Source organism: Pituophis catenifer, unplaced genomic scaffold (genome assembly GCF_029215685.1).
Source record: "Pituophis catenifer annectens isolate HBS135680 unplaced genomic scaffold, rPitCat1.0.hap2 SCAF_12, whole genome shotgun sequence".
Taxonomy (NCBI): domain Eukaryota; kingdom Metazoa; phylum Chordata; class Lepidosauria; order Squamata; family Colubridae; genus Pituophis; species Pituophis catenifer.
The window spans coordinates 19,456,519-19,483,860 of record NW_027256892.1 but is presented as its reverse complement, the minus strand read 5'-3'; the positions used below and the strand labels follow the sequence as shown (position 1 = coordinate 19,483,860).

General features: G+C 41.9%; 1 protein-coding gene across 4 annotated transcripts in view; it reads left to right on the top strand.

Annotated features, from left to right (window-relative positions):
• The window catches only part of LOC139323323 (opioid-binding protein/cell adhesion molecule), a 484,189-nt gene extending 457,796 nt beyond the window's left edge, over nt 1-26,393 (top strand). For 2 of the 4 annotated variants that reach the window (XM_070952644.1, XM_070952646.1), the window contains 5 exons: nt 3,012-3,146; nt 9,503-9,623; nt 11,824-11,975; nt 13,977-14,003; nt 26,222-26,393. In XM_070952644.1, coding sequence (XP_070808745.1) covers nt 3,012-3,146; nt 9,503-9,623; nt 11,824-11,975; nt 13,977-14,003; nt 26,222-26,322 — 536 coding nt within the window. In that variant the 3' untranslated portion in view covers nt 26,323-26,393. The remainder of the gene's footprint in view (nt 1-3,011; nt 3,147-9,502; nt 9,624-11,823; nt 11,976-13,976; nt 14,004-26,221) is intronic. The other 2 variants (XM_070952645.1, XM_070952647.1) reach the window with 1 other exon arrangement.
• Nucleotides 26,394-27,342: the final 949 nt, after the last annotated feature.

The following is a 27,342-nucleotide window of genomic DNA, read 5'->3' as shown; positions in this document are numbered from 1 at the left end:
GGGTTGCAGAACCAAACCAGACAGTTATAGAGGTGCAGATGACAGACTCAATCATTCCCCTGTAGAACTGGATCAGCAGAAGAAGAAGTGGTGTTGTAGCAAGAAAATAAAATAAAATATTTGAATCTTTCCTTTCTAACAAGGAGTTGGTTTTGTTGAATTCTTCAGTATCGTCACACATTAAACAAGCATATATGCATATTTCTTTAAAAGAAAACTGAAAAGTAAACATATAGAATATTTGACTAACCAAAAACAACAACAAAAAAATTTGGTCGGAAGCCCTAAATCCATTCCCAATATTATGTGTTAAATCTTCCAAAAAATCTTAAATATCCTGCACTTGCTAAACTTGAACCAAGCTTTCTCAAAAGATACCTTTTGCCTCCCTGGAAAATATCTGTATTTTTTTTTAAAAAATTTTTTCCATAAAAGCGAAAATATTTTATCTCTTTTTTTTTTTTTAATTTGATTTATATGCCGCCCTTCTCCGGAGACTCAGGGCAGCTTACAATGTGCTCAGCAATAGCCTTCATCCTTTTGTATATTTATACAAAGTCAGCTTATTGCCCCCACAAACTGGGTCCTCATTTCACCTATCTTAGAAAGGATGGAAGGCTGAGTCAACCTTGAGCCTTGGCGAGATTCGAACCCTGCAGTAATTGCAGGCAGCTGGTCTTAATAACCAGCTTAATAACAGGGTGCCTTAAACCCCTGTACTACCAAGGATCTTTTTTGCAAATACGTTCAAATTTGCATACTTTCCCTTCTGCATCATGACCATCCTAGCAGCAGAGAATGTAAAATAATGGGACAATTGCCAAGAAGATGGGGAAAAAAATAAGCAAAAATTTCCCGATTCCAGAGAATCTGCTAAATAATTTATCCTACCCATGAACCACTTGGGTGAAATGCTATTTAGTCCACCCAGAAATGATTGACAGTTGGCCCTACCTAAAAACACACCATTCTGTTGAGTTTTTTTATTGTTGCTTTAGCTATATATAAAAAAGAAAGAAAAGTAGAAATGGGAAATTAAGGGAAGGAAAAAGTGAGGGGAAAAGAAAATGTAAGGTACAAGAGATTTTTTTAAAAAAAAGGTGTTGACATCCGACTCTCTTTATCACAGTACAAAAAGAGTAATCAAAGAATTTGGAAGAATACAATGAATCTTAATATAAATGGTGATAGTTCACAAATATTGTTAGCTGCAAATGGAAATACGTACTATTTCCACAGCAAGGAAGATAAAGCAGAAATGGTTAAATCGATCATTTTATGCAAAGAGGAGAATATATTTAAGCACGTTTTTCATTTGGATATCACGTCGGGATTTTCTGCTTGTGATGAAATGAGACTTTGACTTTGGTTTCGTCAATTAGATAGATTTGTCGTTGTAGAAATGGCTAGTTATAGACTAATGTGCAAAAGCAAAAAAAAAAAAGAGTTGAGGCTGGAGTGTTTTAAAACACACCATTCTGACTGCAAAAGTGGAAGAGATCTGGACTCGAAGCAATAGTTTTTAGAATATTAGAATAGAATAGAGCTGGAAGGGGCCTTGGAGGTCTTCTAGTCCAGCCCCCTGCTCAAGCAGGAGAACCTATACCATCTCAGCTATACTGTCCAGCCTCTTCTTAAAAACCTCCAGTGACGGAGCATCCACGCTTTCTGGTGGCAAGCTGTTCCACTGGTTAATTGTCGTCACTGTTAGGAAGTTTCTCTTTAATTCCAGGTTGTTTCTCTCTTTGATTAGTTTCCAACCATTGCTTCTTATCCTGCCCTCTGGTGCTTTGGAGAATAATTTGACCCCCCCCTTCTTTGTGGCAGCCCCTCAAATACTGGAACACTGCTATCTTGTCACCCCTAATTCTGGGTGGGAGGGGAGTTACTCACTCCCTCTGAAAAGGCTCGCAATCTAGGCGTCCTCCTGGATTCGCGGCTGTCCTTGGTCGACCATCTGACAGCCGTGACAAGGGGGGCTTTTGCACAGGTTCGCCTGGTGCGCCAGTTGTGCCCTTTCCTAGACAGGGATGCCTTCCGTGACCCATGCTCCCGTCATCTCTCGTTTGGATTACTGCAATGCCCTCTACATGCCCTTGTGGTGCACCCGGAGGCTCCAACTGGTCCAGAATGCGGCCGCGCGGGTTGTTACGGGGGCTTCCCATTACTCCTGTGTTACACCTCTCCTGCGCGAGCTGCACTGGTTACCGGTGGTCCTTCGGATCCGCTTCAAGGTGCTGATACTTACCTATAAAGCCCTTCATGGCATGGGTACTTGCAGGATCACCTTCTGCCTGCCTCCAACCGCCCAGTGCGCTCACATAGGACTGCCCTCCTCCGGGTGCCATCGGCCAGACAATGCCGGCTGATGACGCCCAGGATGAGGGCGTTCTCTGTGGGCACGCCGATCCTCTGGAATGGTTTACCCACTGGGCTCCGGATGGCCCCCCGACCTCCGTTCTTTCCGCGGTGATCTGAAGAGATGGCTTTTCCAACAAATTTGCTGATCTGATGGGAGCTTTTAACTTTAATCCTTTGGGGATTTTAATTGAGTATTTTAGTCACAATTTTACTGTTTTATTGTTTTATCTTTGTGAGCCGCCCCAAGTCCTTCGGGAGAAGGGTGGCATATAAGTATAAATAAACTAAACTAAACTAATTCTTCTTTTCTCTAGACTAGCCAGACCTAAAACCTGCAGCCCAGTAGTAGGTTTCAAATCCAGGCGCTACTGGTTTGCTATCGGTAGTGCGCGAGCAGCACTTCTGCGCATGTGCAGAGTGTTTTTGATGACATCTGGGTGGTTGGGCAGAGCTTCCCGCCACTGCCGCTACCACTTCGCCCAACTGGGGCGAACCGGGAGCAACCCACGTTCTTCATATAGTTTAGTCTCCAGGCCTTTGATCATCTTAGATGCTCTTCTCTGAATTTTTTTTTTCCAAAGTCTCAACATCTTTTTTATAGACTTTTTTTAAAAAATCTTCTCGGTATTTCTTTTCCTTCTCTGTTCTAGGTCAAGGATTTATAAGCGATGATGAGTACTTGGAAATCACGGGCATCACGAGAGAACAATCTGGCGAATATGAATGCACCGCGGTCAATGATGTGGCAGCGCCCGATATTCGGAGGGTAAAGGTGACCGTTAACTGTAAGTGAATCTCGGCGCGTAGTCATTTTTTCACAGAGCCATGGATTTTCTAAAAGGCATTTTCTAGTGTGATGCATGTGTATCTTTATGTTGTGTACGCGTGAAGATGTGAGGACTTCCAAGTCCACACACCTTCAAGCTACCAAGGTTGAAAAACACTGGGGTAAGAAATACTACTCAAATTATAGCAATAGCAATAGCACTTAGACTTATATACCGCTTCACAATGCTTTACCGCCCTCTCTAAGCAGTTTTCAGAGTCAGCCTATTGCCCCCAACAATCTGGATCCTCATTTTACCAACCTTGGAAGGATGGAAGGCTGAGTCAACCTTGAGCCAATCAGGATTGAACCTCTGGCAAGGGGGGGGGGGTAATGTGACTGAGTGGGCGTGGCCCACTTTTTTGTTTTTTTTTTTACTTTTAAAACCATTTTTTCTACGACGTCTTCGGCCGAAAAGGTTGTAAAAAAATGCTTTTAAAAGCCTCTGACGATACCAGCTGAGTTGCCTGATCGTCAGAGGCTTTTTTTTTTGTTTTTACTTTTGAAAGCATTTTTTCACCCGAAGAGGTTTAGAAAAAATGTTTTTATTTTTTTTTTAAAAAAAGCCTTTGATGATTGCTCGGCTCAGCTGGGCATGGTGGGGGGGCAGGGATTTTTTCTACCGGTTTTCCGAATCACCCGCCGCCATCGCTACCGGATGGGGTGATCCGGTCTGAACCGGGAGCATTGCACTCCTGCCTGCAGTACTGCATTTTAACTGCTCTGCCACCAGAGCTCATTCCCTTACTGGAAAAGCGGGTTTTGATGGGAAGTCTTCAGAGCTTGCCTAAAATTGTTGTGTAAAATCTCTGACTGCAGGAGCCACTGTTCCCATTGAGTTTTCAGTGAGACTTATCCCAAATCTAAACTGTGGCATTAACCCGACATTGGTAAACTGTGATTTTCCAATCCCATCCCCTGGGATATTAGCCTTCTATTCCTGAATTCCAAGGTAACAAGGAAGGGTGGGCTTAAGTTTTATTCCTGAAACAGAGGCAACTGAGTTCAAATTAACAAGCCCACAATAAACAATATGATTTTCTGATGTGTCTTCTATTGACTGGTTGGGTTCACATGACGTGCTAAAATCCAAACATGGTTTAGCACTGTAAAAACCTAATGATTATGGATTATAAATGATGGTTTACAACTAAGTGGAATATATGTGAACCTAGTAAATTTCTTTCCAGCTTCTACACAACGTTAAAACAAAAAGAAAAAGAAAAAAAGAATAGTGGTACACAGAAATTATTAGTGACTTACATTAGATATGATTAATTTGGCAGTGGTTTCACTACTAGGATATTTAAACCAGCTTGCCATTCATTCATTAGAGCAGGGATCTCCAACCTTGGCAGCTGTAATACTTGTGGACTCCAACTCCCAGAATACTCCAGCTAGCATGTTTGGCTCAGGAATTCTGGGAGTTGAAGTCCAGAAGTCTTAAAGTTGCCAAGTTTGGAAACCCCTGCATTAGAGGCAGTAGTGGGTTCCTCTTACCTTCGCTATTGGTTCGGAACCGGGAGCGCATGCATGCAGCACTTCTGCACATGCGCAAAGCGTCCATGATGATGTCTGGGTGGGTGGGCGGAGCCTCCCGTTGCCGCCACTACTGATTTGCCCGAACCGGGCTGAACCGGTAGAAACCCACCACTAATCAGAGGACATGTTTCAAAGCCAACCAAATCAGTGTAATTGTTTGAAAGCTATCGATTAGTGCGTAAGCTTGTTTTACTACTGATATTAATATTTTCCAAGACACTTCTGGGTCTTTCTTGACTTGAGGGCTGGATCACCATTATCTCCGATCATGTTTAGTTGCACTGTGATCAGCCTTTTTTTAAAAAAAAATCGCATCTCACTCTAAAATGTGGGCTTCTTTCAAAAGCAGGTCAGATGATTGTCTGCACCTGTTGGAAATGAATTCAACTAACAAGCATGGGTTGATGAAAACAAAGAGATTTTATTAAAAGAAAATAATAAAAGCTATTTTGCAAAACAGGGTGGGTATATCCCAGCAGATCTCAACAGAGGAGTTTAAGCCAGGAAGCCTGTCAAGTATTTGCAAGCCATTGGCACATGTGTCATATAGACACCAGTGGAGGCAGAGAGTGTCTCCACCCCTATGTGGAAAGGAGGGGCTTACCCTGAGTATAAAACCCCCTCCAACCTTTTCCACCTCGCTCTCTCCATCTCTCTCTTTTCATGTTTGTTCCTCATGAGACTTGATCTCTGTTGTACGTAGTTAATATGCTTTATCATATGAATAAATACGTTTAAGACATTTATTTATGCATCTGCCTCTGAACTCTTCTATGCTCCTGGGTGTTTCTACGATCCCAATTCCACAAAGCCACACCTAAAATTTCAAAAGCATTACATTTTATAGTTCCCTAGCCTGACGGCCCATTTCCCTCCTCCTTTGGACTTATTGGACAGGTCCTCCAGGGTTTTTGTTTGTTTGTTTGTTTGTTTTTAATTTGATTTATATGCCGCCCTTCTCCGGAGACTCAGGGCGGCTTACAATGCGCTAAGCAATAGCCTTCATCCTTTTGTATATTTATACAAAGTCAGCTTATTGCCCCCACAACTGGGTCCTCAATTTACCTACCTTAGAAAGGATGGAAGGCTGAGTCAACCTTGAGCCTGGCGAGATTCGAACCTGCAGTAATTGCAGGCAGCTGGTCTTAATAGCAGGGTGCTTTAGACCACTGTACTACCAAGGCTCTTGGTTTCAAGCTAATCCAAGATGCCTCAAAGGAATACATTATCTCTCTCTTTGTTTTCTCAGATTGCTTTCTCTTCAGCACCTCCCGTACCTCTCCGTACCTGTCCATTACACATCTACATAGCACCTCTCAGTTTTAAGGAATGTCTCCGTGCACCCTGAGCAGGCCCCTCTCCTATGCCAAAGAACAGAATAATGCCCACATGTCCTTCTCCAAGCGTATGCACCATAGACATGGGAGAAAAGTTCCACAAAGCATATAATCTAACTACATTGTAAAATTCAGTCATATTTAGATCTTAATGCAAGAAGGATACAATTGATTTCATACATATGTTTTTACAGAGGTGCATGTATTATAAATGCTTAACAAATAAATGCTTAAATGGAAAATACTTTTGTAGCAGCATAACATATATTGTACAATAGAATAACAAGTTTCTGTTCAATTATTACTATTCCCTTCGTTACTATTTTATTTTTGAATTCCCTTATATCCTACACACCCATTCTCTGACTTCCTTCTCCATAGAAAGGAAACATTTTCCTCATCAATTCTGTATCACAGGTGCTCTGCATGCAGAAACATGTTCTGCCTCTTAGCTGTGTTAGAACATGCAGCAAAATAATGCTCTTGTCCCACCAAGTTCATAAATCCTATTAGAACAACACCTCCAGGATCTAAGCTATAGGTGTGCCATCTAGCTAGATAATTCTTATAAATTCATAGCTTGACATTTTCTAGCTATTATCCCCCAAAATAAAATAGCTCATCTCTACTGCAGCAGCTGGGAGAATACTTAGTAAGAGACTGTTGTCTTTTCCTCTTAACTCCTTTATTTTCTTCTGAAGAGAAATTCAAAATTAAAACACAGTGGGAGAGAAATTCTGCTGATGCTTAACCATGCACGCACGGCAGATTAAGAAATCTCCACCTTTCAGGAGAAACATGAGGAAGTTTGACACAAGAACATCACATACTTAGGTTTAATTATGCTTCATGCCTTTTGCCCTTCTGGACAATCACTTTTTAAAAGCTTCATTAGCAACGTGAAGCACAAAGGATGTGGAACTATGCAGATTAAAATAGTACTGATTATTTTGAAAGGGTCTTGGCATTTTGGAGGCGATTCAAGAGCTGTCAAACCTGCCAGCCCTCCCTCCATGGGAAAAAAAAACAGAGAAGAAAGTTTCTTAGTTTGACTTCACTAAAAGGCCTATGTCAGGTTACTGTTATTAGCATGTTAGCACTTTGGTACATCACTTTGAGGTTCTCCTAATCAAGTAGTAGGTTCTATTCAGAGAAGAACTGGAGTACATCAAGATAAGCATAGATTCCTTCTTATATTTCTGTCTTGTCCTGGAATCATTTCAAGTTTATTTATTTATTTAGCATATGACAAATACATGGACTTATATATACCATGTTTCCCCGAAAATAAGACCCTGCCTTATATTTTTTTGAACCCCAAAATAAGCCCTTGGCCTTTTGGGGTGCATGAAGCAAGACGGGGATTCTCTTGCCATCTTACCTGATTTCCAACTCTGTCTCCCTAACCCTAACTAGAGGAAATGGCGGGGACCAGCTGTGCATGCATTTAAATATTTTCAGGGAAGGCTTATTTTCGGGGGAGGGCTTATTTTCAGGAAAAAACAGTAGTAGTTCCAATGTTAATGTCCAATCCACCCATCCATTCAAGGGCAGGGTGGTCTATGTTGAAAAAATCAGACATTGGGCCGATATAAGCTCTTGATGGACATTTAGTCACAATGTGATGGATATTTTGTTGAGGAGCACTACAATCACACTGAGGGATAGAGGCAAGATCCCACTTAAACAATGAGTCCTAGCAGACACCATGTTGGGTACAGATCCTGTTCAGAGTTGACCAATGCTGGCGAGGAAGGTCAAACCCTGGTACCTTTTCTGTAAGGTCATCTACGTAACTGCCTATATCTAGGCATTCAGCAGCCCATTTGGCTTTCCACAGTGTGTTGATGTCAAAGTTGTTAGACAGCTGTTGAGCGAGTGCCAGAGAGGGCTTCCTGGATTTAAGCGTGCCAATTGATAGATGAGGAAGATCAGTATGAAGACAGGAAGAAGTGGGTTTCTCATAATTTTGTTGTACTCCTCAGTGGTAGGTTCCTCCCAGTTCAGTCCGGTTCGGCCAAGCCGGTAGCGGTGATGATATGACGTCACCGAACCGGTTCTCCCCCCCTGCCCACTCCCCCCCCACATTATTCTTACCTTTTATTTGGTCCCACCCCCAATCTATTGCTGCCTCCTGAGTCCCAGCTGATGACTAGAGGGAAAAAAACTGTTTAAACTCTTGCCGCGGGGCTTCAAAGGGCCGTCCTACAGCTGATCAGTGTTAAAAGCAAACAAATGAGTCGGGTCGTACGTGTGAGGACTGGTTGTAAGTGCGAGGACCTTCCAGAAATGACTCTGACCAGCTAGCCACGCCCACCTAGTCCCATGACCTCCAAGCCATACCCACAAAATAAGCCACGCCCACAGAACCGGTATTAAAAAAAAAATTTAGAACCCACCCCTGGTACTCCTTCACTAACGCTTCCTGCCTTCGGAAAGCTGGTGGTGTCTTAAGCTAGTGGCTCAAGACAAAAAAAAAAAAAAGGCCCATTTTGTTTATCTGTTGGCCTGTATTTAGAGAGCCAGGAGTTCTACAAAGATGTCTGCCAACTGTCGTTAACTGCCAATTCTTCAATATAGTCTGGCTGCCAATTGTTGCTAGTCGTTTGATTCACACTTCCGTACTATCCAGGGTGCACCACGAGGAGGCGAACTAGCATCACACCCCATCATTTCAAGTTCTTGTCCATAACTTGGTGATCAGAAAGCTCTTTGTGGCAAGTAATAATAACTTTATTGTCATTGTATGTGTATACACAGTATACCCATACAACGAAATTCACTTAACGCCCAAAGACCAGGCCCAACACACATAACAATCCCCAAACACCCCCACCCTCACCCACCACAAATTCCCCACCCAAACATCCACACAGCAGACCAAGTAATGCTGTCCAACAGCTCACTGATGGTGGCCCTTTAGTTCATTGTTGAGTGCAATTACAGCTCTGGGATAAAAACTATTCTGAAAACGTGTGGTCCGAGTTTTAATTGTTCTGTATCTTCTTCCAGAAGGCAACAGTCCAAAAAGATTGTAAGCAGGATGGGAAGAGTCTCTGAGAATGTTATGCAACTTCCTCAAACAGCGAGATTTGAAGATGTTGTCCAGGGCTGGTAGCTGGAGCCCAATGATATTCTGGGCAGTTTTAATGATTCTCTCTAGAGCATTTTTGTCTGCTCCAGAGCTGCTCCCATACCAACTACATTGTCCAGTTTTCTTTTCTGAAGGAACTTTTCTCCTTTTCATTCAGTTGGGCCTCCGGGAGCTTTTAGACCCATACATTTGAGCAAACTCAGGATGAGGAAGACTAAATTACTTCCATTTCTATATCACTGTCCCAACTGATTCTGTGCGCCATCAGGATTTCATTCACGGGGCGGACTTGGCAAATATCTGAAAGAGTTTGAAATAACCTTCCTTTCCTTTCCTCTCCAGATCCTCCATCCATCTCCAGTCCTAAGAATACTGGTGTTTCAGTTGGTCAGAAGGGGATCTTGCGTTGTGAGGCCTCAGCTGTTCCAGTAGCAGAATTTCAGTGGTTTAAAGAAGAAACCAGGTACCTAAGCAGTTTTTTAAGGCCTTCACAGTAGCTAAAGAATGGCAGATGTATGTTCTTGGGAAGAAATGGCTTTCTTGACCTAAGGAGGGGTCAGCCAGGGCATTAGCTCAGCTTTGGAAACTCCTTTGAATCCTAAACTCCACCTGAATGAGAGTGAAATAACTAGAGAGTGCACAACAGCTATTCTGTGTGTTTCCTCTGCCCTGTTATACCTTCTCTAATCTGGACTTCAGTTCCCAGAATTCTTAGCAACAGCCATGCTAGCTGAGGAGATCTGTGAGTGAAGTCCACACAGTTGGAGGAAACAGTTAAAGTCTGCATTAAGACAAATTAATTAAAAAATACTATAGTTTTCAGAGTATAAAACTCACCGGACTATAAGACGCACCTACCTTTTTTTGGTGAGGAAAACAAGAAAAAGAAATCCGCTTCTGCCTCCCAGCAATTGTGCCTCATTGCAGCAAACAGCAAATAGCCTACTTTACTTTCATTTTTGTTTTCAGCATAGCTTGATTAGCACAAGAAAAAAAGAAAAATCTGCTCCAGCAATTTACCTCCTTGCAGCAAGCAGCAGAGTCCTGTGCAAAACAGCTGAGAGCAAAATAGCTGAGAGTCGGGAGGCCGATCCAATCAACTTGTGCTAAAGCTGAAAGGAGCTGTTTCTTCTTGCTGCTTGCAGCAAGGAGGTAACTGCTGGGAGGCAGAGGCCAAAGGGTGTGGGCCAGTGGGTGGGCGGGGCTACATTCAGTGTATAAGACGCACCTAAATTTTCACCCCCTTTTAGGGGGGGAAAAGGTGCGGCTTATACTCCAAAAAATACGGTAATTAAAATGGAGCTGTCATGACTAACAAATCCAAGCAAATCAGAACTCTGAGGCTGAGGACTTCCTCTAAGAACTTCTTTATTGGGTATATCGAATCGGCACGATCAAATGGAAAACCAACTCTAAATGTTTCCCACGGTTTCAGTATAATTCAAATAGGAAATAACTCCCTCCTCAAAAGTCACAAGGCCCGTTAGGTTAATTGGCGGGCTCTCCAGGTACTCCTCCCCATCTCTATCCACCACCTGTAGAGATGACCTTGGTTCCCATAAGAAAGTGATGTGTTTTGTCTAGCAACGCATTGCATTCTACTTCCCCTTCCTTCCCACTCTGTGTGGCAACTGAGGAATAGAAAAATGGCTACTGCCAGGTTTGATTTGAAGTTGACAGTAGCATTATGTATCCAAGCACAAATGCACATCAGCAATATTCAATCATATTATTGTATTATATTAAATTTATCTTAAATGCAATTTGAGTTAATTCCAGGCTTTAGTAATATTTTCTTTATGACGAGCATAGGAAATTACCTTGTATAGTCTTTGATCAACACACCATATTCTAGCCTACCTTCAACTCCTGATGGCGCTTCAAGGATTTGGAACTGAAACAAATGAAGTAATAAATATATGGCTGTTGCTGAAAAACACAGAGCAGTGGGGAGGCCTTGTTGAACTGGCTAGAACCATGATGGCGAACCTATGGCACGCGTGCCACAGGTGGCACATGGAGCTATATCTATGGGCACGTGGGCGTTCCCCTAGCTTACTCCAGCGTGCACCAGCCAGCTGATTTTCAGGCCTTCCGGGCCCACCAGAAGTCAGGAAACAGGCTGTTTCTGGCCTCCAGAGGGCCTCCGATGCAAGGGGGAGGCTGTTTTTGCCCTCCCCAGGTTCCTAGAAAGCCTCTGGAACCTGGGGAGGGCGAAAAAACAGGCCTACCGGGGCCACCGGGCCATCATGTGCCAAAAGCAGGGGGAGCACAGGGGGCTCGTGCACGCATGCGCGGTGGGCAGGGCGTATTGAAATGTGGGTGTGGGCATGCGTGTGTGCAACTCCCCCGCGCACGCCCCGCTTTTGGCACAGGACAGCAAAAAGTTTAGCCATCACTGGGCTAGAACATTGGAGTAGAAAAACGGATGAGAATAAACCTCAACGCCCCAGTTAACCTTGAAAATGGTCCTTGAAGATCCATCCAACCCGCCTCAAATAGGTGCTGTAAAAAAATAAATAAATACCACCTATGCCAATTTATTGGACCAAGGGGAAGGTTTAAATTGAGGAGTAACTGCAGTCTAGAAGTTTGAACGTGACTGAATTCCACTTCTGGATGATTGTATATTAATCTAAGCTCATGGCTTGTCTTCCTTGCAGGTTAGCAAATGGGCTGGATGGCTTGAAAATTGAAAACAAAGGACGGATGTCCACGCTGACCTTCTTTAATGTCTCAGAGAAGGACTATGGCAATTACACCTGTGTGGCCATCAACAAACTGGGGAACACCAATGCCAGTATAATTCTGTATGGTAGGTATACAGATCAATGGAAGACATACAGCAGTGTTTCCCAAAGTGTGGTACGTGTACCCCCAGGGGTACTGGAAGAGTTTGGTGGGGGTACACATTGCACTGGAGTTTGGTGGGGATCACGTGGGAATATCCACTGCACCGTGCTTAGCTACGCCCACAGAATAAGGAAAGAAATAGGCGCGTATCACAGTTTTTACACGGGAACTGGGGCCATCGTACATCGTATCGCAACTCATTATGGCGGGAACTTCTGCGCATCCTTCGCGCAGCTCGGGTTCGGCCATTTTTAAACTGCGGGAACATTAACAGTTGACGTTGAGCCGCGGAGCTGTTTAAATGCCGGAGAATTGCAGTGTTATCTAACGGTTAGACAGTCTTGTGAGGCGTGACACGGCATGAATATACTGTACTTCGTTACAGAGACAACTTACTTCTTTAATAGTTAGTTCCGGTTTTTTATGAGGGGTACTCAGCGTTACGAAAATTATAGAAGGGGTACACATATGTCAAAAGTTTGGGAAACACTGTTGTAGAGAAACAGAAAAACTGAGTATCTACTTTGCATGGCATGTGAAGATACATACAATGTATGATGAGATGACTGGGATCGATTAAAATACGTTTTTTAGAGTCGACTGGGAAACTGAAGATCCTGTTTTACAAAGTTTGGATCCTTTGGTATTCCAAGAGCTAATTTCTCTAGAAACAAGGATTCTTGGACAAAAGAAAAATGCATCAATAAGATGTGAAGGATAGTAGTTACTTAAAAGGAAGCTCAAGGCAGGACCTTCTCAAACCTTAAGAGTGTTGAAGTTGTAGACGAAAAGATATTAAAGAAAATATTAGAATGTGCTGAATTGGACAGGTTAACGATGGAACGTAAAGATAAAGAGGAATCAGAGTATTACTTAACATGGGACTTCTTGTACAAATTGTTAGATTAGCAGGTGCGGAGATTAGTAACTGAATAACGAAAGAAGATCAACAAAATAGAAACAGATAGTTATATAGATATATATAAGAATATATATCGTAAGCAATAGTAATATTGGACTATATGTGACTATAGATTAAAACATACAGAGCGATAAATATATAAAGTGTTATGGTGTAACTATGAAAATAATGGTTATAACTATGACATACAACATTATGTATTTAAAAGAGACTATATTGTATGACTATGAAAATAACGGTTATACTCAGGGTGTATAATACTATCTATACTTAAAAAGGACTTGATACAGCCACTACACTGTTGTTGCAAAACTGGAAATGTGATGTATAATTTAAAAAAAAAAAAGTATTGAAGTTGGCCCAGTAAAAAAATCCATTGAATTCAAGATAAACTGTTATTTCAACAATGCTCCTGCAGTCACAGTCCCACTTAATCTGGTGATAGTTCAGGATAGGATTTGAGGTTTGATGAACCCTGTCATTGTACCTGAAAAACCTACTTAACTAGGAGCCTAAGGAGATGCATTTGCCCAAAATGTTTATTTGTTTAATGTTTCCTATAATTATTTCTGGGGAGGGAAGGCTTATTTTACCTCTTTATTTCAACATGGACAGTTCAGTGTATTCCATAAACTGGAAATGAGATTTTAAAATCAAGTCAAGCAGCCTTTCTATCTCAAATTCTGCATTTTCAAAACACAGATTTTGATGTCCCAGCTGGGATCTCAACACCGAAGATAGTTTCTAGTATCCAGTTTTCAAAATTAACACAAGTAGTGTTGTCTTGTGGTTACTCCCAATTTTTAGATGACCATCATCTACTCCAGTGATTGGGTTGCATGCTGTCATGTCTTTCGCATCCCATAATGTCATCGTTGAATACTTTTTCATTCATAAACTGGGCCATTTGTCTAAGAAGCCATCTGTTCGTTGAACTGTCTGCAAATATGAACTACATTTTTTATCCTTTGCTTTCCTCCACTCCCTCTCTCCCTCTTCCCCTGTCCCTTCCTCATGTTTCCATCATGACTTCTGTCTTAGAAATACCTGAACTTCCAGCAATGTCAGGTTGGTACGAGCATGGTTCATTCCTTTCTTTGCTTACAACCAGTGGTGGGATTCAGCCACTTCGCACCTGTTTGGGAGAACTGGTTGTTAACTTTCTAAGCAGTTTGGAGAACCGGTTATTGGAAGAAATCTTATTTTGTTTTTTCCCACTTTACAGGGCTAATCCTGTAAGGAAGGCAGGAAGGAAACATTCTGGTGTTATTTCTAGCCTAATCTTTATTGTCCTACTTACAGAAACTGCCTCTCTGGTTAACCCTTATTACATTGTAACAGCTAAGGCGAAGGGTCCATCGATGTGAGTGACGTTGAGTTGACCACACCCACACAGTCACATAACCATTGAGCCATACCTATCCAGCTGGTCATTAGGGCAGAGAACCGGTTGTTAAATTATTTGAATCCCACCACTGCTTACAACCTATCAAAGCAAGATATCCATTTGCTAAGAAAAGAGGAGAAAGTCTTCGCATTGCAGGCATGCAACGTATTTTGAATCAAGAACTTCCAATCTTGAAACCATTAGTTTGCAAATGGAATGCGTCTTTCCCAATTTATGTGAATTGCTTATGTTTTGTTCTGAGTGTTTTATTTCATCAAGAATTTCTGTTTCAAATGAAAGACAGGACATCATTATTTAAAAGTGGGGACATTTTGAGTTTAGGACATTTACGGAATAGAAGATCACCAATAGGACCTGAACAGCTTCAAACTCAACATGGGGAATTTTGAGGTTCAAAAGATTTCAAGTAAGATGTTTTACGAATTCCTGTAGATCTGTAGAAATTTCTTGTTGATGTGGTCTTCTGAGGAATTAAGGGATTGCTTTTAAAATGGGTTAGAGATTTTGTTGTTGTTAGTTGCGAAGTTGTGTCCGACCCATCACGACCCCATGGACAACATTCCTCCAGGCCTTCCTGTCCTCTACCATCCTCTAGAGCTCACACCGACTGCTTCAGTGACTCCATCCAGCCACCTCATTCTCTGCCGTCCCCTTCTTCTTTTGCCCTCAATCTTTCTCAGCATTAGGCTCTTCTCCAGTGAGTCCTTCCTCATTAGGTGTCCAAAATATTTGAGTTTCCTCTTCAGGATCTGGCCTTCTAAAGAGCAGTCAGGATTGATCTCCTCTAGGACTGACTGGTTTGATCGCCTTGCAGTCCAAGGGACTTGCAGGAGTCTTCTCCAGCGAGGGGTTTGTTTTTTGTTTTGTTTTTTTGCTTTAATTTATATGCCACCCTTCTCCGGAGACTCAGGGCGGCTTACAATGCATTAAGCAATAGCCTTCATACTTTTGTATATTTATATACAAAGTCAGCTAATTGCCCCCACAATCTGGGTCCTCATTTCACCTACTTTTGAAAGGATGGAAGGCTGAGTCAACCTTGAGCCTGGTGAGATTTGAACTTGCAGTAATTGCAAGCAGCAGATGTTAATCTGTTAATAACAGTGCTTTAGTCCACTGTACTACAGGTTACAGATAGTCCACCATATCATCTTATTCATGGAGGCCAACTCTGATCTAGTCATGATCAGTAGTATTACCACAAAATACCACAGTAGACATGTCCTCCTTAATGTGCAATGTTCCTGCCAACACAAGCTCAATATTGACATAACCAGGAAATATAGGAATAGGATGGAGACATAGGAAATGAAATATTCAACGAAGATTTCCTATATAAATCATCACATTGGCATTGCATATGTTCATTTCACTGCACGTCTTGTATTTTCCCTGACCTTTGGAATGGAGCAGGGGGAAGAGTGCAAAATGAAGTTTTGAAAAGAAATACAAAAAGAGAAAGTGGAAATCTCACACTCTTTTTAAAGACGAGAAAAATTAAAACTCGGCGGGGAAGGGAAAGAATTATTAGAGTCCTGCATATGATTAGGATTCCAGTTAACTTGCTTTGCCGGCAATTATCAGGCTGGGAGAAGCCGTCGTCTTTTCTGCTCATTAAATGTAGGAAGGTTTCATCCGTGAGAAACATGAACTAACCTTAAAAAACCTATTTAGCATCCCCGGAGCACTATCAGAAAAATATTATACAGAATGCAGAATAACAAAGTTGGAAAGGACCTGGAAGTCTTCTAGTCTGACCACTGCTTGAGTAAGAGATCTCTTCTTAAAAACCTCCAGTGATGGAGGCACCCACAACTTCTGGAGTCAAGTCATTCCACTGATCGTTCTCACTGTCAGGTAATTTTTCCTTAGTTCCAGGTAAGGTGTCCCTCTGATGAGCTTCCATCAGTTGCTTCTTATCCTACCTTGTTTTCTTCTGAGTGTTTTATTTCATCAAGAATTTCTGTCTCAAATGAAAGACAGGACATCATTATTTAAAAGTGGGGACATTTTGAGTTTAGGACATTTGCGGAATAGAAGATCACCAATAGTGTCCCTCTGATGAGCTTCCACCAGTTGCTTCTTGTCCTACCTTCAGATGCTTTGAATAATAGATTGACCCTCTCTTCTCTATGACAGCCCCTCAAATATCAGAAGACAGATATATCCAGGGGTGGGATGCTGGGGGTTCGCAGGGGTTCAGGAGACCCTCTAGCTAAGATTCTGTGCAGTTTGGAGAACCCCCAAATCCCACTCCTGGCTGGCCCCGCCCACCACGCCCCTCCCCTTCCAGGAGTCCCCACACAGCCTGTTTTGGTTGCAGGTAAGCGCAGGGTGTGTGTGGAGACTCGGGGAGGGCTACCAGAAGTTCAGGAAGACCAAAAACGGGCCTGTTTCCGGCCTCCAGAGGGCCTCTGGAGCCTGGGGAGGCCGTTTTCATTCTCCCAGAGGCTCAAGGAAAGCCTCTGGAGCCTGGGGAGGGCAAAAATGACCATGGTGCAGGAGGCAAACTAGACCACGCCCACCATTGCCACGCCCAGCCAGCAACTGGACAGAGAACCCCTTGCTAAAATTTTTGAAACCCACCCCTGTATATATCATCTTCATTAGGCTAGACATACCCATAATATACCCAATTCCTGCAACCGTTCATTGTATGCTTTACTCTCCCGTCCTCCAACACACGAGACATATTTTTGCCCATTTCATCCATAGAATATTTATGAAAATTATTTTGGGGAAGAATCCCAATCTCATTGAATATAACTAATATGTTCATATGTGGTGTAAATGTAATGGGGTTGAACTTTTTTGGTCTAGGATAGAAAATGAAATATTTGAAATAATTAAGAAGAGGGTCAAATTGAAATTGGAAACCATATTATTATTAATATTGAATGAAACAACATTAACAACTGGAGAAAGAGAATTGGTGAGGATTTTGGTTATAATGGGGAGAATTATAATTGCTAGATATTGGAAATTAAATGTTGACTTAAAATTAGAAGAATGGTATAATGAAACATGGAAATTTGCATTAAATGATAAATTGACTTGTGATATTAAAATTAGAAGTGGTATATATAAAGAAAATGTTTTTTGGAACACTTGGCAACCATTTGTGGATTTTGCACTTGGGAGATTGGATGAATCAGCACCAGTACCTTATCAAAGAGATTTCTGGAAGAATTGAAGACTTCAAGTTCCTAAAACTTCCTTTCCGTTTGTATAGCACATTGGGGGAAAAAAATTTTTTTTCCTTACTATTGATTTTTTGTATTGATTTTTTTTTCCTTTTTGTTATTTTTTAACAATAAAAATATAATAAAAAATTTAAAAAAAAGAATATAACTAATATATAGGTAAATGCAGCCAGCTTCTTTCCCTGCACTTAAAAAAAAAAAAAGAATCTTAAGAGAAATGTCCCATAAATATAAAAAACAAATGTTATTTAATATACTATTAATATCAATTCTTTGAGGTTTTATTAATATACCATTCCGTTGCTGTCTTTTTAATGCTACATTTCAAAATTGATAGTGTTTAATTTCTATAACTCACACTAAGTTACTCGTGGGAAATGTCACTACTCTGAATGGAATCCCATTAATTTCCAAGGAATGTAGTTATGACTAACTTAATCCAAACACTATTTATGACTTCTAGCAACAACTTGCTTAGAAAGGTTGTTTAAATATAATTTTTAGAATAATTACATTTTCCCCCTAATAATCTACTGTTTACATTCTGCCATGCGTGTTATGTCATTTTATTAAAGCCTCACAACATATTCCTTATTTTGAAGCTTGTCGTGCAGAGTTTAATGCCATGTCTCCTTGCATATGCCAAGGATTGAGCGAAGGGCCTTTTGCATGCAAATGTCCATCTGTTTTCATTTTCCATAAAGTTCCTCTTCCTATAGAATGCTGCAGATGGCTTCTGTCGCCTGCTTGGTATAGTCAATAGATCACATCTCAAGAATTCAACCTATAATAAATTGGCATCTTTTTTTCAAAAAAAAAAAGTTCAATTAGACTTTGATAAGGCCTTCAAAATCAGATTTTTCCCCTCCTTTTACTTTACTTTGAATTTCCTTTTTTTTTTTTTTAGAACAAAATTATCCCTTTAGGACAGTTGTGAAATGCAAATTTTTTGCTACCGGTTCTATGGGCGTGGCTTGGTGGGGGTCATGTGACTGGGTGGGCATGGCCAACTTTTTTACCTTTTTAAAGCATTTTTTACTACCTATTCGCCCGAACTGGTAGTTTTTATCACTACCGGTTAGCCCAAACCGGAGGGAACCAGTAACATTTCATCCCTGCTTTTAGGCTAATCAGACATCTGAGGGTGCATCTTTTTATGGTTTTTTTTTTTGGGGGGGGGTGTCTCTTCCCCCAGATTTTGTACTCTAAAATATGAAATAAGTCAGAAGTTAGAGATGCTTAACAATGCATCCTCCTTAATTTGTAGAAACTGGACTACATTTTTAATTATTTTTTTTTTGCATCTTAGAGGTTGTCAAAACATTGTGATGCCATGGGTCGGTCACTACAATAATCGCATGTTCCCTCCAGAGAACATGGCTTTTATTATCCAAACAGGCTAGGAGTGTGATTTGACAAACATGTGTGTATAAGCCAGGCTTGTATACTGGATCATTGGATCCACTATTGGAATTTACCGGGGATGGGGAAAGATAAAGGTTGGCCTTTGCGATTGTCACATCAGTCCTGCAAAAGAATCACAAATAGGCTGTGAGTTCCAGTTCCATTTTTGGCATGAAAGCCGACTGGGTGACTTTGGGCCAATCACCAGGAGACAGTGAGTTCTGGTTCCACCTTAAGCAGGAAAACCGACTGGTGACTTTGGGCCAATGACCAGGAGACTGTGAGTTCTGGTTCCACCTTAGGCAGGAAAACTGACTGGTGACTTTGGGCCAAGCACCAGGAGATTGTGAGTTCTAGTTTCATCTTAACAATGACTTTGGGTCAGTCACTTCTCTCAGCCCAATCCAATCCACAAGGTTGATATGGGGAAAGTAGGAGGAAGATGGTATGTTGGATGTGTTTGCTGCTTTGTCTTATTTGTAAAAATGATATAGGTGGGATACAAATAAATAAATAAATCCAAAGGCCACTGAAGGAAAAGATCTCACACGTGGCCTAGCCCGCCACCATCAAAGTCTGTCTATCGGGTATAATGGAAGGCACCCAAAAAATTTCATAAACCATAATTTTGGCATCCCTCTCCTCCTCTATGTTTCCATCTCTCCCTCTCTTTAAGACTAAATCTGTTTTCCATTTCTCCTTAAGCTACGTTTCTCTCCTCCGTGGTGGCGCAGTGGTTAGAATGCAGTACTGCAGGCTAATTCTGCTGACTGCCAACTGCCAGCAGTTCGATCCTGACTGGCTCAAGGTTGACTCAGCCTTCCATCCTTCTGAGGTCGATAAAATGAGGACCCAGATTGTTGGGGGCAAATAGGCTGACTCTGTAAACTGTTTAGAAAGGACTGAAAAGCATTGTGAAGCTTATAAATCTAAGTGCTATTGCTATTGCTGTTTTCCAGTTTTGTCAAGGAGGGGTGGAGGAAAAGAGAATAACAGGGTTATCATTCATTTTGGCTGACAGCAGCACCAGTGGGTTCTGCTACATTTCTCCCAAATCTGAAAAGAAAAAAAAAAAAAAAAAGAGTGGCTCCATTAGAAAAAAAAAATGCAGAAATTTCACATTTTTTTTTTCATTTCTCATGAGCATTCCACGCACCCTCGCTCTGAATAAAAGGAAAATCATTGGCATCTGGTTATTAGTTGTAGCTTTCTTAGGTCTGACACAGCCAATTCAACATTTGCTAATGTCAGCAGATGTACAGGGTTTTTTTTTTTTCCCATTTTATTTTTTATTCCTCCCTCCTTTTGCAACTAGCTTCCATCTTTGGATTCAAACTCAAATTGGTTTTGCCCCTCTCCCTAATTAAAAAAAAGAAGAAGAAAAAGAACAAACAATTCAAAAGCTTCTGATTTCCGCGCCGAACGTACATGAACAAGCCTTTATTTTTTCAAGTACAAAATAAAATATTTGATTTTTAATAGAGGGCTCTGCCTGGGCGCAGACTCTCCCCTCCCATTCCTTTCCCAGGCCTCCCCTGAATAACAGAGCTCATTTGAATGGCTCTACAAAAGCTTGTCTGGTAAATGCTTAGGAAAACAATGCCGCAGTCTGTTGTAATTAAGAGAAATAAAAGTTCTGTTTGCAGTGAGACAATTTGGCTAAGCCGGTTTTCCATTGTAAAAATGGGTTTTGTAGCTCTCTGCTTACTTAAAGAACCCGTGAAGTAATTAGATTCCCTCTTGCCATTATTTTTTAATTTATTTTTTTTTACCGTTGCAAGAGTTGTTACCCCTTTTGTCTTAAAATTAATGAGGTTAGAAAGCCTTTGCAACATGTTTCTTTCTCGGCTTGGATTACGGCGGAGAAGCTCAGATTTCACTCGAGGTGTAATAATGCATTCATGATCCTTATTTATTTTTTTCCCCCCTCTGATCCTCTCCCTTCACCTTAGAAAATACCCTTTGCCCTTCTCTGTGCTTTTGGCTAGTTCCATTTCTATAACTAAGCAACGAGCAAGACAGGTCTGGTGCTTGCAAGCTTTCCTGATCCTTAGCATCATACAAGGAATGAAAATGGCGGCCCCCAGGGGGAGAGCCTTCTCTGTGGGGGCACCTACTATCTGGAACGAGCCACCCCCTGGAGATACGGAGGATCCCGGATCTGCGCACCTTCCGCCGCGCTCTCAAGACCTTTTTATTCCATCAGGCGGGCCTGGCCTAATCTTTTCCCTCTTTTTTAATTATGTAAATTTTAATCAGTTTTTAAACGATTGGGGTGTTTTAATCTGTCTGGGCCCAATTGTCTAATTCGATTTTATTCTGTTTTTAAATTTTATATTTATGTATTTTTATTGTTTTGGCTGTCCACCGCCCTGAGTCTTTCGGGAGTAGGGCGGTATATAAATCAAATTTAAAAAAAAAAAAAAATCAACCGTGAGTTGTCAGAACTGAAGCATTGTGGCTGGTAAAACCTGGTTTATGGCTTAGCTGGTTGTTTGAACCAGTGGTGAAATGTAAAATTTGTTACTACCGGTTCTGTGGGCGTGGCTTGGTGGTGGGGGGTAATGTGACTGGGTGGGCGTGGCCAACTTTTTTTTTTTTAAAAAAAAACTTTTCAAAGCATTTTTTTCTACAACCTCTTTAGCCCAAGAGGTTGCAAGAAAAAAAAAACCTTTTAAAAGCCTCTGACGATCCCAGCTGAGCCCCGCGATCATCAGAGGCTTTTTTTTTTTAAACTTTCAAAAGCATTTTTTTCCACCGAAGAAGTTGTAGAAAAAAAATGCTTTTAAAAGTAAAAAAGAAAGCCTCTGATGATAGAGCGGCTCAGTTGGGCATGGGGGCGGGGGGCGCAGGGATTTTTGCTATCAGTTCTCCGAAAACACCTGCCACCATCGCTACCAGATCAGGCGATCCGGTCCGAACTGGGAGCATTTCACTCCTCAGGTGATTGAATACCGATTTTGAGCTGGCGGTTTGATATGCGACAATTAAAAAAAAAGACAAATGCAGTTTTAGGTTTTTTAATTCCTTTCTGTCTTTCCGTCTTTCTTTCTTTCTTTCTCTCCCTCCCTCCCTCCCTCCCTCCCTCCCTTCCTTCCTTCCTTCCTTCCTTCCTTCCTTCTTTCTTCTGCCCCTGTGCAGTGGTCCTTATTAATTTTTCACTAGGCTAGTGCCACTCAGCTTGTTAGGCCACAACTGAAAGCAGCCTTTTTCACATATCGGAATGAGAAGGAAAAAAAAAAGCTGTTGCCCTCACCATGGAGCAAAAAACGACAAGAGTATAAAACATTTAAGAGCAGTTAGTGCATAAAGGTTTCCAGATGGGAGGCGGCGGCACAGATGTGTTCTATTCTAGGATTCCAGTCAATCAGCGTTGCTATAAAATTGTTGATTAATGAATCAAACAGCCTCTTTGGTTGCTAACAGTTGCAGTGGGATTTGGGGAGAAGGGGAAAATAGCCTTGGGGCTTTGCTGCTGAATTCGGCTGAGAACCTGCAGGGAAATGTTTCAGTTCTCCGCTCAAACTTTTAAAAGCATCCTTAAAGAGATAGGGGGAAAAGAAATGTGCTTTCGGTCTTATTTTCTTCTCTGTGTTCTTCCTCCGTTTGATGGACTTTGGGGGTGGTGGGGTTGAAAAAACATAAAAGGTTCCCGTCGCACATATGTGCTAGTCATTCCCAACTCTAGGGGGTGGTGCTCATCTCTGTTTCAAAGCCGAAGAGCCAGCTCTGTCCGAAGATGTCTCCGTGGTCATGTGGCCGGCATGACTCAACACCAAAGGCGCACGGAACACTGTTACCTTCCCACCAAAGGTGTTCCTTATTTTTCTACTTGCATTTTTTACCTGCTTTCGAACTGCTAGGTTGGCAGAAGCTGGGACAAGTAACGGGAGCTCACCCCATTACGCGGCACTAGGGATTCGAACCGCTGAACTGCCGACCTTTCGATCGACAAGCTCAGCGTCTTAGCCACTGAGCCACCACATCCATAAACATTAAAAAAAAAAAACATAAAACCAAGGAAATATCTTTCCCCGTACAGACTACTCACAACCTTAAGAGCAGCTGCAGAGTTTCAGGGATTCTTTTTAACCATCATTTTAAATTAGATGAGCACGGGGTATTTCCAGTGGTGGAAACCACATCTTCTTTGTGGATCTTTGTGGAGATCCATCACTCTTTGTCTCCAGCGTTGTTGTTGTTGTTGTTGTTGTTGTTGTTGTTTTTGCATGGGTTTTTGATGCTTTAATGTGTTGCCGCTGATATATCGTTTACTATGATTGTTATGGCTTTTGTTGCTGCAGTTGTCACAATTCAGATAGTCGCTTTCCGATGCAGGCGGTTAGTTTCACCCTCTGGTTTACATTGGATGCTCGAGGGAGAGGACCAGGATATTAATAAACATGTTAACATTTTTAATTAAATCAACGTCCTGCACTTTTGCTCGTAGGATTTAGCATTGCGTCTATGCATAGCAATGAGACTCCCGTTCGCAGGTCCTCTCCCAACAGCTAACAGGCATAAAGAAGGAACACATCAGAGTTCCATGTGACATGAGAACAGAGCATTCAAATTAATTTAAAATATGGTTTGTGAAAACACAGCTGGATTTTGAGCCGGCGTGACCCCTGTCTGCATTGTTTGAGTTAAACTAAGAGATGCGCAACCTTGTGGTGGCTGCCCGCAGTTTGCTCACCGGTGCGTTCTTGTGAATACCATCAATGACCATTTTAAGCGTCTAATTAAATCTAACTTAAAATTTAATCAAATTAGCTGATGTTGTGACTGGCACGGCTATTTTTCCTTCGGCCCAGCCACTTTGGGGGATTCAAATTCTGGCATAGCGCTCAGTGACCAAATTGGTTGTGCACCTTTTGTGTGTGTGTGTGAGAGAGGAAAACTACAGAACAGGATCTTTGGGGGTGGTAACTCAGAATGTTCCTTAACCTCCTTTTCAGCAGAGTGGAGGAAAAAAGGGAAAAGGAGAATGTCTGTAGAGATTCTCCGTCATCCAGGTCATGGTTGTCCCAAAGGTGCTTTTTCAGGAGGCAACTGGACTTTCTGGTTTTTTCTTTGAAGACGTTTCGCTTCTCATCCAAGAAGCTTCTTCGGCTCCGATAGGATAGTGGGAAATGGAAGGATTTATACTTCTTACAGACTGTTCTCACCTAGGCTTCCCTAGCAACACGAAGCCGAGTCCTCGTCCCGATAAACCCCCTTTAATTGACAGTGAATTCCTCTCCAGCAAAATCTTTCCTCTCCTACAGTCTTTCGAGATAGTTCACAATTACCGACCTTGATCATACTTGGCAAGAATGCAGGCACAGATCTTCACCCAAATGAATTGTCTCCTGCAAACTCCCCTCCTTTCGCTCCTCTTTATTCCCTATGGGAGGGGACATTCACTGTCCACCTGTGGCTTTATTTTTGAGTTGACCCTTGTTCCTTAGCTGTTCCCTTCTCCTGGCAGCTCTGCGCATGCGCACACTGGGAACAGGCTCCAGCTGTTTATCTGCCCCACTGATGTCCGACTCTGAAGGCAGCTGATAACTGTCAGACGGTCCTGGCCCCCTCTCTGCCTCCGATGCAGAGCCCTCATCAGAGTCTTCCCCAGACTCCAGGACTGGCCCATGTTCCTCCCCAATCTCCTCACTGTCTGAATCTGCTGCCAGATCGGCTGGTCATTTGCATCCTTTTAGAGGGCGTCCAAGTGCTTCAACGACCCTTTAAAAGGATGCAAATGACCAGCTATCTGCAAGGAGTATAAATCCTTCTGTTCCCCATTATCCTGTCAGAGCTGAAGAAGCTTCTTGGATGAGAAGCAAAATGTCTTCAAAGAAAAAAAACAAATAAGTCCAGGGAAAAGGAAAATCTTACAGCCTGTGGCTCATTTACATAACATTATGAATTGTGCCACCTGCCTAATGTGAATGTACTCCAGGTTTGGGTATACATCTCCTAGGGATTCTGGCCAGGAGATTGGTTGCTGAGAATTGGGGGGAGAAGATCCATACATCTGGAAGGCATCCAAGTTGGGGAAGAAGGTGGAACAATAGTCTCAAACAACAGATGAAATCTTGCCTTCATGAAAAAATAAAGTACCATTGAGTGTCTATTAATTTGCTATGAACTGAGATATTTCTATCAAAGCAATATAATATTTCACAAAGGAAATAAAGCTAGATAAATCTTTAAGGCAAGATATGTCTGCGCTACCTCTTAGGAAGATGACCAAGTTTGACCCAAGAAAAGAAGTTAATAAATGAAAGCTTGGCCGAGACACTTGTGAGTGGCCAAGAATTTTGATTTGATTAATAAATGGGATTATTAATCCATCTCTCCCATGTCTCATCCTTTTACCTTCCACAACCCCAACAGTTTTTTCTATCTGCTTGGCTGGAAATGACTGGTACTAAATCTGAGAGCCTCCCCAAGGAAAATATGACCAGTTTCTGCTCAAATGACACGGTCCTTTTTCAACCTGTAAGACATTCCATAAATACTCCTTGATATTTAGAAATAGAAATAGAATAACAGAGATGGAAGGGACCTTGGAGGTCTTCTAGTCCAACCCCCTGCCCAGGCAGGAAACCCTACACCATTTCAGACAAATGGTTATCCAACATCTTCTTAAAAACTTCCAGTGTTGGAGCATTCACAACTTCCGCAGGCAATAGAACCTATTAATAATAATGAGTTAGAACAATTAATAATATAACTTATTAATTGTTCTAACTGTTAGGAAATTTCTCCTTAGTTCTAAATTGCTTCTCTCCTTGATTAGTTTCCACCCATTGCTTCTTGTTCTACCCTCAGGTGCTTTGAAGAATAGATTGACTCCCTCTTCTTTGTGGCAGCCCCTCAAATATTGGAACATTGCTATCATGTCTCCCCTAGTCCTTCTTTTCATTAAACTAGACATGCCCAGTTCCTGCAACCATTCTTCATATGTTTTAGCCTCCAGTCCCCTAATCATCTTTGTTGCTCTTCTCTGCACTCTTTCTAGAGTCTCCACATCTTTTTTTACATCGTGGCGACCAAAACTGGATGCAATATTCTGAGTGTGGCCTTACCAAGGCCTTATAAAGTGGTATTAACACTTCACGTGATCTTGATTCTATCCCTCTGTTTATGCAGCCCAGAACTGTGTTGGCTTTTTTGGCAATTTTTTTTATTATTATTATTTGTAGGGGGAGGGGGAAAATCTCACTTTGCTAATGTCCATTGTCTTTCTTTCCTTTCTTTTTTGTTATGTTTGTCATCCGATCCAGGCCCAGGAGCAGTACACGATGGCAACAATGCAGCTTCCAGAGCAATGGCCTGCATCTGGCTATCGGGCACTCTCTTTGCTTATTTCCTGCTCAAGTTTTGATAAGAAGAGCGAGGATCCTTGCAAAATGCTGCCTGGTTTCTCCCACACCACAGACTTTTAACCATCCACGCCGCTGGGGGGAACCTGAAAAAAAAGGAAACCAGTCTACAGCTTGATTCTATTGCTGGGAGGACAAGGGGAGGGAGGGGCATTCTGAGACCAAGCCAACCACCCTTTATGGACCAGTTCATCAGAAATATTTCCCAAAGCTGAATCAGTTTTCAACATCCTTCCTGGACCATTCCATCCTCCTCAAACGCCCTGTGGAAATCATCTCGACTTTCTCCTTTCTATGACCGAATGCTTCTGCCTGCCCCTGGAAGAAGAGATGCTTTCATCCAAGAGACAACTGTCCATCAAGCAAGTCAACAAAGCATCCTCTTCCTTCGGTGTCTCCTTGACCAACGGAACTCCCCCCCCCTTTTTTTTTTTTAAATGATAACGCTGTACATATCTGTTCATGCTTCAAAGCGTCTACTCATTTTCTGGATTCCCGCCTCCCCTTTGGTTGGTTCTTCGAAGGCCTTCGCTACCGTTCTGTGAAGGCCGTCTTTGCAAGCCCCCCCCACCCCCCCCAGGATGTGGGTTCACATGAAGGATGGAAGTGATGATGGGGGAACCATGTTGCACTTTAAGAAGCAGACTATGAGTTAGTCAACGGATGGGAGTGTTGGAAGCTCTCCTCTTCGCTATTAAAGAAAAACCTGGAGTGATGGAATGGCAAGTCAAGCACATCCCATTTATCAGCCTCATCAGGCCATCGTTCTGCCCATTCATCCATTCATCCATCCAATTATCCATCCATCTGCCTTCCCAGTCATTTATTTGCCATATTAATCAATTAATCAATGTAATTATCTGATGAGCTTTTCTTTTTTAAAATCCAAATTGTTCCTCTTCAATTCCCCATCCATTCTTCCAACATCTATCAGCCTGATCACCTCCATCGAGTCCTGCCGTTCGCTAGACAATTTTTTTTTTAATTCCTCATTATTCAACCCATTATTAGTTTTAAATGTT